Below are 15,433 nucleotides of genomic sequence, written 5' to 3'. Positions count from 1 at the left end.
AAGGAAACCAGCGTCCTGACATTAGTTCCGCGTAGTTCCCCTTCTTTTATTTGGAAAACAGTTTCGGCAGCAATATTAATACAAAGTAATATTTGGGTCTTACAGTTTCAAGTTCATACAACAAGTTTCTATCTAAACAAAGTTGTTAATCAAAGAATAAGTGAAGTTGTTCAGCAGATTTACTTTTATCCAAACATAGAGATTTACAAAAACATTTTAGGATTTTTTTTTCCCAGTTATATACATTTGGATGAACTTTTTAAAAAAGTATTTTAAAAAACTTTCCCAGTAAAACTACATTATTAATAAAAAATTTGGAGCATTGAAATTAAACACTAAATGTATTTATTGTTAGACTCAGTTGGATTCCCTGAGCCTGGAGCAAACCCCACATATGGCTCCAAGTCTTCAGTGACACTGGAAGAAAAGATCATCTAATTCCTCTTCATGACAGAATGAGCATCCAGCAGGTTCACATCTAAATTTAGTCTGTATAAAAGGATTGGTGTGCTAGATGCGACACCGAATATTTTAGAAGAAAAGTTCTAATTTCAGAAATTATATCTGATCCAAAACCTTTAAGAATATACGTTATGCCATTTAACCAGACCTGCTAATATCTTCTGTAAAACTAAGAGAGAAATTGTCTTTTTTTTATCTTTAAAGTCTATGTCTTCTATTGTAATGAAGGTCTTCATTACTTAGCTGGAAACACTTAAAATGTGTGTTGAATGATAAAAGAAACAAATACAAACAGATTGAAGTATTTTATTGATTGTGTGTTTTTATGCAGTGGCATCTCAGCTGGAACTGATGGTGTCCTGTCAAAATTAAACAAATGGATATTAGTATTGAGACTGTTGAGATGCACTAAGATGTTTGGGGGTTTGTGTAGATGTGGCTTACCTCTGTCTCTTCCTCTGCAGGGTGTTCAGGCTAAAATATTCCCTGGGGGCCTACGCACTTTAGAAGTTTAATGTTGGATTTATATGTATAGAAATGTCTTTTTAGAAATGAAATGTCTGCTTAAAAATAATAGTATTTGCTAACATTTATTATTCTGAAGATTTGGTTGTTTTTGTCAAGTTTGTTTGTGTATTTTGTTTTACCTTGTTTCTTGGTGGGTTGGTTAATTGGAGCAGCCATGGACAATATAAGGCTGCCTGGTGGTCACATTGCCTGGTGGTCACATTGCCTGATGGTTGTTGCCGAGGCTCAACAACCCAACATGTTGAAAGAGCCATTTTGGACCAAAAAAACAAATGTTTGGAGCCGCAAAAAAATAAAAGCCTTAAATAAGGCTTATAATGAAGGCAAAACAGGCTTTAAATGTTCATATTAGCTAAATTAGCCCATTATCAAAACGACTAAGTGTATACATAATTAGTATTCATGATTAAATATTTATTTTCCCTGCTGTGCGTCCTGGACGGAATGATGCACCATGTGACTCTGTTGTATGATGGTGCTTTAAGTTTACCTTCAGTTACAATATTAATGTTTTGGTGCATTGATAAAATTAAAGAAATCAGATTTTTGATGTCATTTTTATTATGAAGGTCGACAGGGAAAGGGTCAGTTTTTTTCCTTCTGGAACTCCCCTTACAAAAAAATCATGTGACTCACATGAAAACCACACATGTGGTTCACACAACTTTTTACATGTGAATGATGTGAATCACATTTATACATGTGATTCTGGAACATTTGGTGGTAAACTCACATGTGATTCCCATGTGGTACACATTTTCACATGTAGAAATATGTGATATACAAGTATAAAATAATGGCACCACCTTTTTTACCATGAAAATGTCCAATTTCTTCATATGATTCACTTTTCACGATGAATATGAGGTCACATGTCAATCAAACACGTTCTCACTCCCGACTCGTCATATATTGACGCTTGGGCAATCTCATAATTTTCCAAGAGGTGACCAGCAGGGGGCGTCTTTTTAAACAAGATGCACCACAACACGGAATAGTCCACAATATTTTATTTAAACAATTTCATTAAAACATTTCTTTTTAAAAACATGGCTTCAGGCCTACTCTGTCCCTGGAAAGGAAAAGGGATCATGTGAAATAAAAGGACAACTTGAATTATTCCAAAAAAATAAATGAACAAACAAAACGTGCAATGTAGAGAAAACAAATTAGTAAATCAAAACAAAAGAAAGCAAACTCATTAGTAATTTCAACAATAACTATAACGGTGGAACAAATTGTCGTTGTCCAATTTCAATGCCTTTCAATGGGCCAGAGGAGTCGGTCCCGCTCGCTCAGCCGGTCCAATCAGCAACAGGTTTCCTTCAGAGGCCCAAACAAACACCGGCGAGACAAGAAAAGACAGCAGAGCGTCCAAGCGCTGCAACTCCAAGACAATCCTAAACCAAAAAAACTCATTAGAAAACCCGCGGATTCAGGTAAAGTAAATTAAAATCTAAACAGGTAGCTTAGGAGTGGTAGCACAGCCGACCCAGGGAGAGAGAGGATCAGCAGGCGAGGGCTAGATGGAAGCCGCAACAACCTCCAGCTGCAGCCGCTAACACCAGCAGAGCAACGCTGCAGAAACGCACGGCAGGTATAGCACCAAAACCTAACCACAATCCCTGCCACAGATGGTACAAAATGGCACTTACGATTCAGATGAGCGGATCAAGCACATCAGCCACTTGGGCAGCCGACATGTAGGGAAACAAAGACACACACACCTGGCAGCGGCCTGCTCAGCTATAAATCTATTTGCCCCGCCCACCAATCAACTGCGCGCTACTTGATACACCTGGTGCACATAGTTGGGAGGGTGGAACACCATCCCACCACAAAGACATAACTGCAAACTAAAGTAAACTTGTAGGAATCACGACACCTTAGTAGTGATGGTGAGATGAAGCCTCATGAGGCATTGAACCACTTGAGCCAACTGGTTCTAGAAAGGGTTCATTTCTTGAGGCTTCATGTGCACACGAAACCACCTACTGGCCAGGTGTATAATCACAGCCAGCTGTATCTTAACACGTGTGATGCATTGAATTTTTGTCTATTATGGCTCTTGGGAATGACGTCACAAAAGATGTAGGACGAAATCATTTGTCTACATAAATTATGTATACACATATGTGTATAATAAAATATTGTTTGAATGTATTCTCTGTGTGTAATTATTCCCAAAATAGTAGTGTCATGTGATATGGCATGTTGTGTAATAATGTTTTTCTGTGACTAGAAAAATGGCCTGGGCTTAATCAGGCAGAGGACAGTGAAAGTGCTTGTGAACTAGGGAGGAGGTCGTGAATAGGCTAATGCTTGTGTAACTTGGATGATTTCATGCATTTTTATTAAGAAACAACAATTTCTCCACAGTTTTTGGTTTCAAACAATTTCTCTTTTTTGACACTACATGGATGAGGTGTTATTATTGTACCCCAACTCCTTGGAGCACAATAAACACCTCACCTTTACAGAACATAAGAAACAGTGAAAAATACAGTTCCTCATAAGCAAACCTAATGCATCTGCAAATGTTCAGTTCACCTTACCTTACCTTGTTAGGGCTTATCAAATCAAAATGTTCCCACATAGGGGAAATCCTCCTCTTTCTCGCCGGCTCCATCCTACTCCTCTCTATCTATCTATCTATCTATCTATCTATCTCTCTCTCTCTATCTCTCTCTCTCTCCACCCCCCCCCTAACCCTTTGAATGGAGCCTGTGGGGTTTCTAAAGCTGTCAAACCCCGCGCCAACATCTGAGCCACTTTCCGAAGCAGTCACGTGGTACAGCCAGGCAGCGAGGCTTCGGACGTCATCGTTTTCGGCTCCTCCCCTAAATGAAGCAAGCCTCGATACGCGCTTTACGGAAACGCCCCCTCCATTACTCGACACACGCCTCGAGGCCTCGGCACATCACGTAACATCACTACTTCTTAGACACAAAACAACAATTGATAGGTATTTTCCTTTCGAACCTAAATAAAAGAAAGAACCACAGACAACGTATATGAATTTCATGTATAGCTTTTGCAAAAGGAGAAGGCTTTGAGAACCTTTTCTCCGAGGAATCCACAGAGCGTTCTGGGCTCCCTTACAACAGCTCCTGTTTTTATTGTCAAAGAAGGACAGGCAAGGGGCAGTCAGGAAAAACAACAGAGGTCGTAAAGCTTCTAACCCAAACATCTAGCAACCCAGGTCCAGATGTGATATCTGATCAAAGGTCTGAGCCCGGTTCAAATCTCGGTCAGTACTGTCAAGAAAACAAAATACGACTGTTCACAGGTGGTTACTAAATTAGGAGGTGTTCTTGTAAAAGGGTTTAAAGTCTGAGAAACTCAGTGTTAACTATTTCCCGTAAAGTTGAACAGACAGTAGTGACCTCCAGGTCATTTAAAGAAGAGAACACTTTAAACAGAAAATCACAAAGATCTATAGACTTAATGTGAACTAGAGTAAGAAAATAAAATGATAATACCAAAAACTCTCTAACAACAATTAATTTACTTCTGTTTGAAACTGTTGAGAACCAGAAACAACTTTTAACATCTGAGCATGACACCATACAGGTTTGCCCCAAATTAGGCCCAGACAATAAACGTGTCGAAACCAGAAACAGGTTTAATACCATCAGTGTCGGTCCAGAGAGGGAAAACAGAACCTCAGGTAAAACCTGACTGGTCCTTCACGTTGTTTCAGGAGAGACTGTAGCATTCAGAGTCTCCTTAATGTCTTCATGGATGGTTAGAACACACACACACACACACATGTTGGCATTGGTGGCTTGTCTTGTTATATGTGCCAGTAACCACAGGTGAAGGTGCTGTGGGTGCTGATGCTCAGGTGGGGAGTTTTCCTTTGTGACGTTGTTTGGTGACTATCCTGTCAGGCTAAAAAACACTTCAGTTGATAAAACTATGATTCTCTTAGCAATTAAAAGAGAAATCACACAGTGTTAAAAACAGTAACAGGTCAATTTATATTTTTCAACTGGAAGAATGTCATCATAATAGCAGCTCACACATCTGCACGCGCTCCAGACATGGAGGGAGAAATGGTCCTTACCTCAACTTTCATTTTGACTGAAAATCTGCTGCTGTCTGTTGTTCCCTTTAGCACTTTGAACTGCAGTTAACAGTCAAAGTCAGACCTCTTGTTTATACAGCAGCTGAACTTGATGAGATACTTGAAGATCCAAAAGTCATGACACTGCATTTGGTTACTGGACTTCACCCATCTACCACAAGACTTACTGGAAGTACTGGTTTCATGTTGAATTTCTTTGAAACGGCAGAGTTCCCACATTACCATTTTTTGGTCCGTTAGTTTCTTGGACATTTACATTAGCTGACATGTGTTGAGTTTTCTGCCCATAGTTCCCATTTTAACCCTTTCAGAACAGTTACCCAGGTTTCAAGTTGCTTTTCAGCCAGCTGACTGGCAGTGTTTCCTGCCCCCTCTGTTGCCTCAATCAGGTCATGAACGTGTCGGAGCAGCGAGCGGATCATCAGGACTGGACCGTTCTTCTCCAGGCCAAGCAGGTCAGACTGGGCTCTGGGTTACTGGTTCTGGTCTCTGTACTGGTTCTGTTCCAGTTTGACACCAGTCCGCAGCCTAAAGACCTCAGACCAGGAGTTCAAGGCTGGAGCACCTTGCAATATTTCCAGCTCAGCATGAAGAAACCAACCATGGAAAACGTCAAAATAATGACACATTTTTATTTCAAGATAAGTACAAAACATTTTCTACACCATGGAAACAAGGAAAGACTTTTCTCCTCAGCAGCAGGTGGGGGAGGGGGGTCAGGCTCCTCACTGACAGCAGCTCTTGTCGCAGGTCTTCCCTTTGCACACGCAGCCAGAGGCGCATTTACTGCAGCCTGATGGGCAGCAAGAGCAGCAGCCTGCAAGCAAAGAGCAGCAAAGATCAGGACCAGCAGCTGGACACCAGTTCCACCAGTTCCACCATTACTGAGAGAAACTGGAGCGTCCAGCTGGAGAGAGGAAGATGAAGATGTTCTTACTTTTCTTGCAGGATTTGCAGGAGCAGTTCGCGCAGGTGCAGGAACCTCCGCAGTTACATTTTCCAGCTGAAGGAGAAAAAGACCAGATCAGCCTCCAAGCTACAGAACCGGAACCAGAACCAGAACCGGAACGAGATACTCACTCTTGGCGCAGTCGCAGGGATCCATGTCTGAGCAGAGGCGGTGCGGGTCTTCAGAGGTGGATCAGCTGATGTGGCTCCGGGTTGGAGGCGCTTCTTTTATAGCGCAGCGCAGCCAGCCGAGCCGGGCGCAAACACACGCACTGCGCACGCGCACAGCGCTCTGCACACGGCTGGGACAGAGACACTGATGAGAGGATAGCCTGGTCCCTGAACGTTACATAACAGCACCGAGTGTCCCGGTGCTGACCCGGACCAGCAGAACCGCGGAGTTCTTCACATAAGGAGAGTGTTTATACTGATGGTAATAATAATAATAATAATAATAATAATAATAATAATTAATAATAGGATTTTACTGTGAAAACAACAACAAAACATCTGGAGGTTTTTTTAACTGTTGACGTCCCAGCATGCACCTCTATGAAGAGTTTTCTGTTGCTTTATTGTGAACATTAATAAAACTCTTCAGATATTTCATTTGAACTGATTTAATAAATCTTTTTGTCTTTTCCTCCAGCTTAAACTGTTTATTTGCTAAATTGAATGAAAACATGTTTATTTTTTATGAAAAACGCCTAATAAAGGCATTTTAAAATGTCCGTCATCCATCGCCCTCCTCCCTGACCCCCAGCGGGGTCACCAGGTGACGCTTCATATCTCCAGGAGTCAGCGGGGTCACCTGGACAGGTCGCCAGTCCATCGCAGGTTTTTAAATCTCATATTTTATTCAAAACGAGCCTAATATGCGAGTCATCGTGTGTTTGCGGCTCTGCACACGGCGCTGACCGGCGTCGTCTGTTTCGGCTGCAAACATCTCGTTGTTCCGTGCTGCGTTTACGGACCGGGTGTTGTGGGAAACGGAACCACCAGAAAGCGTCGAGCGCAAACGAGACGTGGGAATCCACTCCACTGTTCAACATCATCACTCAAATCTTTGCGCGTCTTATTATTCTGTCTAATCCAGTGTTTCCCAACCCTGGTCCTCAAGGCCCGCTGTCCTCCATGTTTTAGAGTTTTTCCTGCTTTAACGTTCCTGATTCAACTGATTGCAGTTCAACAAACGCCTGTTAATCAGTCATCAATTGAAATCAGCTGGACTGAAGCAAGAAAACACCTAAACCATGCAGGCAGTGAGTCTGGAGGACCAGGTTGGGAACTACTGGTCTAAATGTTGTTGTTTTTTTTACAGTAAATATATAGTTTGTTGTAACCAAACAGTTTATACTTTAAAAATTTTTCTTTCTGCCTTCCAAATAGGAAAATATTTTAAATAAACAAATCTCTAGTTTTCTAGAAGAATGTGTGACTGAGCATATTTTTCATTGTTTCCATATGTTTATCTCATATTTCTTTAGTTTCAGTTAGCTTTCCATCCTTTCACAGGTTGTCAGAGTTCCCACGCCCCGTCATGCCCTTGAACGCACCACCGCCTGGTTTTGCACCCGCCACTGTGCCGGGGAGCCCTTACTGGTCCCAGTTCGGGTGATTCTAGGTCGTGTTTGTTCGCCCGAACAAGCTGAGTCATTGAACCGTGACTCAGCGTAAAAGCAGAGAAATGACAAACATGGAAAAACACGAAACCCAGGAAGTTCTGGAAAGTTCTGGACTGTTGATAAACTGGACCGATCCAGATACCGTTTCATGCCAGGATTTAGGTTTTATCTGAAAGTCAGATTCTTCCATTGTTGTTGGTTTCAGTTCATATCTAAACTTTTGTCAGTCTGTAACGTGTGATCACCTGAGGCCGGTTCTGGTAAAGTGCAAGAGAACCGGTCCACTAAAGAGACATTGAGTTCAAAAAGCTGGTTTCATTTCTGGACTCCAGATGCGTTAGCAGACATACCGCCACTGACCCGAGCATGCAGACAGAGGCAGGGGCGCTGCCAGGAATCTGGGGCCCCATGACAAAAGATTAAATTGGCCCCCCACGCAGCTGCTGTTACAATGTCTTGAGTCTATCTGACCCATCAAATGTGTAACAATTTTAAAGGCTTGCAACTGCCTTGTTTTCTTTGGTCCAGTACTGATAACTAACACAATATTTACTGCTCATGAATTTTACATCCAACAGTCCACATACAGTTCGCAGTAGGTTGCTTAAATTTTGTCTGTTAGTTTTAGATACTGAAATGTTTCCCCACCAGCAACAGTCAGAGGCAACATGTAAAATATACATGAAGCATCCAGACTTCTCAATAAATGCTAAGTAGTTGCATTTTATTCAATCTGTAGTTTATAACTTTAATGAAACATCTCCATATTTGTTAAAGTTGTCACCATGTCATGACAGTTTATGAGACAGATAATCTGTGAAAACAATCAATCTCCTCCACCTGCTCCCTGAGCTGCTATTGCTAGCTAAAGTAATGCAACGTTCCGACCAAAACAACCAATCAGAACCAGGAGGAGGGTCCTAGCGCTGTCAATCAACCTCAATCACTCGCTGCTAAATGTGCTAATGGTGGAAAAACAACTTACCATTACAGGAAAAATGTTTATCTGCTGTCATTGGTAGCTATGCTAACTAGACTAAGCATTCACAACAGGCTGCGCTAGCTACAGCATAGGGATGAGCAGCACCACGAGATTGATTGACAGCACTAAAACACTCCTGTCTCTGATTGGTTGTTTCTAGAGAGAACTGGGAGAAAGCAGAGGAAATAGATTTTTCACAGATTATCTCTCAGGAGAGGAGAGAGGACGGGTCAGGAGGTCAGAGCTGCTGCTGACTGACTCACCTGTTGTTAAGAGGTAAAAGGTTCAAGTTAAATATATGAATATGTTTGTAACCTTTTTCCTTAATTCATTAAATGTTAGTGAAATGGAGGCAAACAGTCTGTAGCTAAGCTAACTATGCTAAATGGTTGATAATCTCACAGTCTACCCACCTCTCAGAGAAAAACTGGGTTACAAATTTACACTTTTACATTTTTCTCCCTCTGTCTCGATTTTTGGAAAACCTGACTTTATAATTTTTCTTAGCAGCATAGAAACAGCCACAGTGGTTCTTGTTTTCTACTGTCTGCTGCTGAACATCGTCACCGTCAAGCAGGAAGGAACCATTTCCTGCAGATCCAGGAGGTTCAGGGCAAATGTGTGTTTTTTTGGTCTGGGAAGGGGAACATTTAATTTTTACTGCTAAAAACAATCTGAGAAAATACAATATGATAAATTTTGCAATTCACAGGGCCCCATTTTTTTTTTATTTCTATGAACAATAAATAAATAGTGGAGGGCCCCATGTTGTTCAGGGGCCCCGGGAATTGTCCTAACTTTCCCCCCTACACGGCGCCCCTGTTTTGAGGAGAGAGTGTTGACCAGAACCCTAGAAACGGGGGGATTTCACTGTGATTGGGTCAACATTTCCTGGCAGGTCGGTCGTTTCGACTTCGGCTGCACAGTTGTAAGAAAACGTTGCTGTTCAGCGTCTTTTTCTTGCAACATCAAGAGGAGACTGACAGAACACTCCACAAGTCTTTAATTAAAATAAAATGCTATTCTTGAGCTTGCTGTGGTTCTGCTGGGTCGGCCTCAGGTTCTGGTCCGGGTCATGGTTCTGCTGAGGTTCTTTGAAATCCAGAATTAAAACATTTTATCATTGAGGGAACTTTGAATATTCAGTTGGCCTAAAATAAGAGAGCCATCAGGAAACGGACAGATTGTTTAGCTGAGGAATAATAAAGAAAATGTTTAATAATTATTCCCAGCAGCGCTCCACCGGACCGCATTTACTGCTTAGTTTGGGTTTCTGTGTTAGTAACTGCTGCTGCTTTTCAGTTCTACACAACCGACGGAGATGGTCCCTCAAAGATGGTGACCTCACCGGGTCAGAACCGGATCCAACCGTTGCCATCGGATCAGACGTTTTTGATTTTTTTTCAACTGATCAGAATCAGTTTGTGTTTTTCAGCCTGAATGACGTCACCAGCGTTTCTGCTGGACGCCCCCGCAGTGACCCCTGGTGGTTAGAACCAGGAAGGACACGAAGCAGCAGCTGAAGATGCACAACATCTAGATTTATTAGTTGTTACAAAGCAAGCAGATGAACCCGGTCCGGTTCTGGACGGCTCCTCAGCTTCCAGAACTCGGTGTGTTTTCATGCAGGCTCTGCAGGGCCAGGTCGGTCCACTTCATCTCCTGCTCTTTCACCGACTCTGTGGATCCGCCGTTGTCCTGCTCGGCCTCCGGCAGCTCGCTCTGCGACACAAACCGCCGATCAGAAGGAGTAAAAATAGAATATATTATTATTACTAGCAATAGTATTGTAACCCTGGAGGAGCAAAATATCCTGATAGGTGAGAGTGAAGGTTTTCTGGATCAGAATCGGGACGCCCTAAAACGGGTGGGCCACTCCAGGCCTGGAGGGCCGGAGGGCCTAAATGTCTCCTGCAACTTTTAGATGTGTCTCTACTTCAACACACCTGAGTCAAATAATGAGGTCATTAGCAGGACTCTGGAGAACCTGACTGCACTGAGGAGGAGATTCAGCTGTTAACCCTAACCCTAACCCGTTAACCCCAACCCTAACCCCTACACCACACCCAAGTGTGTTGGACCAGAGAAACATCTAAGAGACACCGGCCCTCCAGGACCAGGATTGCCCACCCTGCCCTAAAAGCTTTGGGGCGTCTGACTTTATGTCAGTGTCTTGGAAATCTAACTGATAGAAACTGGTTTTAATGTTTTGCAGAACATTTATAGAACCAGAGGCAAAATTTACAGTCTGCACACTATTATGAAAACCTGATATTTATTATTATTACCATTATTTGAATTAAATATTGTGATAACATTGATTCACTCACACTTCCCCTCCACTAATCATTCTTTTCTATAATTTTTTTTTTTTTACAATTTTCATTCTATTGAATGAGAAGATCCCAGTAACTGTCAACAAATTGGTGATCAATAAAGTACTTCTAACTCTGATCAGGATGGCCAGATGACCCCTGACCTCTCTGACCCGGACACACCAGTTGTGTGTGAAATTCTGCCCCCTGTGTCGGGAGCGCGCACTGCAGCCAGAGAGGATGGTTCATTTCCACGGTGCTTCTGATCGATTTCTCGGTAAAACATTAGAATCATGTCAAGGTTGTAACTTTCACTTTAATCGGCAGCTAATAAAATTTAAAATTAAATAAATAAACTAGGTCTTCTTACACTGTGTTGTTTTTTAATCGTCAAGAGAATCGGTCATTTTCCAACTTTAGTCACTCAAGCCTGACAAATAAAAGTCAGTCACCAAACATGGTTTTCCAACACATTGTGTGTATTTATGATTTTTCATTGCTGATATAAGAGGAGGGAAGCTGCTGACAGCAGGACACAAAGATTAGCCTTCCTGAAAAGATGGGAGTGTTTCTGGAAAATCCCGCTCTAATATAAGATATGACAGATTAGAGGATCAAAGAAATTTCTAGTTGTTAATATTTGGTGGCTCGATCATACTATCACACATAACTACCATTGAGAATGTGAAAACATTTGTTCTCTATTTGACAAAGTTATGAGGAAGGAACCAAATATTTCAGCTGCCTGAAACAATCCGTTCCCCTCCATAAAATGGGAACTAATTAATTTACTAGCAAGTCTTTAACTGTGCTTAATCCTCTCATCATCAACAATAAATCCTGTAAGTTTTAAAGCATTAGATTTTTATTTCCCAAAGCTATGATGGGGGAAACAAATATTTTAGCTGCCTGAAATAACCTGTTCTCCGGTTCAATGCTCTTTGATTATTTCAGATTATTTCAGGCAGCTGAAGTATTTGGTTCCCTCATAACGTTGGCAAAAAGAGAACAAATGCGTTCAAATTCTCAATTATTCTTATGTGTGATAGTATAATTGAGCCCCCAAAGATTAACAGCTAGAGATTTCTTTTATCCAGCAATCTGTCACATTTTACATTACAACGGGATTTTCCAGAAAACCTACACTCTCATCTTTTCGTGGCAGCTTCCTTCCTGTTATATCAGCAATAAAAACACAACGTGTTGGAAACCTGTGTTTGGTGACTTACTTTAATTGTCAGGTTTAAGTGAAAAAGCTGGAAAAAAACCCGATTAAAAACAAAACTAAACGCTGTAAGAAGGCCTCCACAGATCACCTGGTTTATTTATTTTACAATTTTGTTAGCTGCCGATTAAAGTGAAGGTTACAACCTTGACATGATTATTTGAGTTGTTTTACCGACAAATCGATCAGATGAAATGAACGGATCTTCTCTGGCTGCAGTTCGCGCTCCCGACACAAGGGGGCAGAATGTCACACAACACCGGTTCTCTAAAGAGAACCCAAAGTATCATTCACCAGGTGGTCATAATGTTCTGCTAATCCATTAGTAATAATAACAGTGCGTCTCCCTGGGTTCGGTAGTTTGGACCGGAACCAGCAGCCCGTACCAGAGGGATGGAGACGTCCTCGTAGGGCAGCCGGTCCTCCCTCCACGCGTCGTCGGTCAGGTCCAGGACTCTTCCGTCCCGCTGGATCTCACTGTCCATCCCGGGTCCAGAACCGGTTCCGATAAAGTCCCACTAAAAGCCCAGAGAGCAACGGGGCTTCAGTGCTGTAAGCTGTAGCTTCTCCTTCTGGTGTAATGGCAGCTGGCAGCCTGCTGGTTAGAGCTCTACCGCCCCTTCTGGTCTGGAGGGTAAATCTGCTTCTTCTTCTTGTCACGTTTTCATTAGTTGTAAGAGAAAAATCATCACAATAATCACAAATAAAGGCCTTCTGCGTGTTTCACTGAGTGATCAAGTTCCCAAAATAAACGAACTTTTCAATAATATTCTAATTTATTGAATGGGTCTTTAAAAATCTGACTAGGTTACAAACATTGTCTGTAGTTTATCATTAACGACTCTGGCCCTAAAAAATCATATTTGTCCCGAATGTCAGCAACGACTGCTCCTGTTGTCAGCGTGAGGGTGAAATGCTGAACATTATTTTGTTATCATATTGTAACATTTTGGTTGGATTTGAAAAGTCCAGAAAAAGTTAGAAAGAACATTGAATCATCAAAATTGTAAACATTGCTGATCTTTAACAATTTGACATCATAGCAAAATATTAAGTTCACAAGATAAAATGGAGTAAAAGAATACTAAACCTTGAAGAGGCTGGCTTAAAAACCTACATTGCCTCAGTTGAAAAACTTAGTTTAAATAATCAGAAACGTGTAAAAACAATAACTCTACTTTAACCTGAGCACCTTTGCTGTTTCTTTAGGGTTTGGAGCGTTAGCGCTTTTATTATATTGTGCTTCCACACAACAACAACAACAACAACAATAATAATAATAATATCCTTAACCCTTTAAATTAAACATACACATTTTTTAAAAAAGACTGGTCCGGATTGACTGTCTTCTGTTTCCATGGAAACCAGACGCCTCGCTTTCTCAAGCAGCTGAAAGACGCAAACGAAGTCCAGACGACGCGGCTGTCCAGCAGGACTCAGAGGTAACTGGTGAACTGGTTAGACTGGAGGCTTTTACTGGAGTTATCATGGAAAATGTTCCAGTTTCGGCCGACAGGAAGTTAGCTTACCCACACTTCCTGTTCTGTTTTACACTGAAGAGCTTTTGCAAGAAGAGAATAGAAACTGTTTATCTAAAATCTGTAAGAAAACAGGACCAACAAACTTTGAACTGCTGCTGTTTGAGTTAAATGGTCGGAGATGTTCACCGCCTTAACATTCACGGTCAGAAAGCCGAGCAGAAAGATGCTGGAGTCGGGGAAGAGATGGTTTCAACTTCCTTCTCTCTGCTCTGCATCCACGAAGCCTTTCCAACTCCCCTGGGATTTGGAGTCAAAGTTCAGGGATTACTTGAGATTTTCAGATGCTAACCAGTAAAAACAAAACGTTGTTTCCGCGGTTCGCATCATAGCAACTATCTGAACCTTAGAACTGATTCAGCACTTAGATTTTCTGTATTGACAGTTCAAGAAACTTTCTTTTCTAGAAGCCGAAACTTCAAATATCTTAACATTTATCTGAGATGCAAAAAGGAGAAAAAATTTTCTCCACCTTTAGTTATTATTCAGATGCCAACAGTCAGACCTCCAGCTGTGCAGGACTAGTCTGGATTGTTCAATTAAGCTTTTAAAAATATTTCCTTCTGGATTATTTTTATTCTACCAGAGAAGCTAAAAATAGTTTGGGTCAAAGGGTGAACATTTTACCAAAAGTTTAATAAGATGAAGATAAAAACTGATCAACAAAGACACTGGCAAGGTTTTAAAGCAGAGTTTTTTGAATGATTTCTAGGCTCAGCAGTGATGTCACTTCTTCAGGAAGCAGAACATGTAAAGTCATGCAGCAACCCTGGAAACCCGGTGTTCTCCTGCATCATCAGCTCGAAGGTGAAGGAAGGGTCTCTGGGGAAGATCCATCCCCAGAGCGTCCTGTACAGAACCACGTCAGGCGACTACGGCCGGCTTCCTCCCAGCTTTGAGAGCGCCCCCTGCAGCTACCACCCCAAGACCCAGGGCTTCACCCGCCGGATGCGGCTGGGAGGAATGTTTCACGGCTGCTCCATGAACACGGCACTCGATAAAACCCAGACCTGTCTGCCACACACCATCTGAGCATGCTCAGATGACCAGCCTTCAGGCCACAGCGGCAGCTCCTCTTCCTCACTGACAATAACTTCAGATAGTAGCGACTGCTTTGTTGGTGTGACAACATTTGATATGTAATTCCTGAGTTAGATATGTATTATATCATTAAAGTGAAACCAGCTTGGCTCTGACTCATTGGAGGATTTCATTCTGCAGATTAACAGAAAAGTCCCTGGAAAACAGAATTCCAGGTGGGAAAATTTAAATCCAACATGGCTGCATGTTTATGAAACACCCTGAAAAATAAACAACAAAAACATATGTCCAATAAGACTTGGAAGAAATGTGACTTTCATCATATTTGTATCTGACGCCTTGAAGGATCCAGAATGATCCTGAGGAAGAAGTTGCATCAGCAGCCATGTTGCTCATAAATCCTGCAGGATTTCTGGCACTTTGTGTTGCAAATGTCTGATTTTAAAATCTGACAAAAGGTCTCACTTTTAACATCTATTTACTTGTACTGTTAATCAGAGAATCTTTTTTTTTCTTGCAAATTTTACAACTTTTTGACAGAGAACACCCAAGGTGTTTCTTATCAAAATGTTAAATAAATCTCAGAATCAGAGTTTTGGTAAAAATGTGTTTTATTTGATCTCCTGGCCCTCACTACTCCCTGTGAGTTTTACTGGTTTCCATTAGAGCCAAATCTTAG

At 41.6% G+C, this 15,433-nt stretch overlaps 3 protein-coding genes across 4 annotated transcripts; 1 reads left to right on the top strand and 2 right to left on the bottom strand.

Moving 5' to 3' along the window:
• Positions 1-5,696: 5,696 nt before the first annotated feature.
• On the bottom strand, positions 5,697-6,311 carry mt2 (metallothionein 2). Its single transcript, XM_028006232.1, has 3 exons — positions 6,161-6,311; positions 6,018-6,083; positions 5,697-5,897 (listed from the first exon to the last, which is right to left on the bottom strand). Exons 1-3 carry the CDS (start codon positions 6,183-6,185, stop codon positions 5,806-5,808), a joined length of 183 nt encoding a protein of 60 aa, XP_027862033.1. The 5' UTR covers positions 6,186-6,311; the 3' UTR covers positions 5,697-5,805.
• Positions 6,312-10,155: 3,844 nt separating this feature from the next.
• anapc13 (anaphase promoting complex subunit 13) lies at positions 10,156-12,799 on the bottom strand. 2 transcript variants are annotated; one of them, XM_028006216.1, is made up of 2 exons: positions 12,562-12,775; positions 10,156-10,357 (listed from the first exon to the last, which is right to left on the bottom strand). In XM_028006216.1, exons 1-2 carry the CDS (start codon positions 12,658-12,660, stop codon positions 10,232-10,234), a joined length of 225 nt encoding a protein of 74 aa, XP_027862017.1. In that variant the 5' UTR covers positions 12,661-12,775; the 3' UTR covers positions 10,156-10,231. The 2 variants fall into 2 exon arrangements, with proteins under 2 accessions (XP_027862017.1, XP_027862006.1); XM_028006205.1 differs by having other exon boundaries at positions 10,251-10,357; positions 12,522-12,799.
• A 720-nt stretch (positions 12,800-13,519) lies between these two features.
• On the top strand, positions 13,520-14,902 carry pierce2 (piercer of microtubule wall 2). The gene is made up of 2 exons (XM_028006182.1): positions 13,520-13,617; positions 14,426-14,902. The coding sequence occupies exon 2, from the start codon at positions 14,437-14,439 to the stop codon at positions 14,743-14,745; it is 309 nt and encodes a 102-aa protein (XP_027861983.1). The 5' UTR covers positions 13,520-13,617; positions 14,426-14,436; the 3' UTR covers positions 14,746-14,902.
• The last annotated feature ends 531 nt before the right edge of the window (positions 14,903-15,433 follow it).

Source organism: Xiphophorus couchianus, chromosome 2 (assembly GCF_001444195.1).
Source record: "Xiphophorus couchianus chromosome 2, X_couchianus-1.0, whole genome shotgun sequence".
Lineage (NCBI taxonomy): Eukaryota > Metazoa > Chordata > Actinopteri > Cyprinodontiformes > Poeciliidae > Xiphophorus > Xiphophorus couchianus.
The sequence above is the reverse complement of the archived record's forward strand: the minus strand, read 5'-3'. Positions and strand labels throughout refer to the sequence as shown.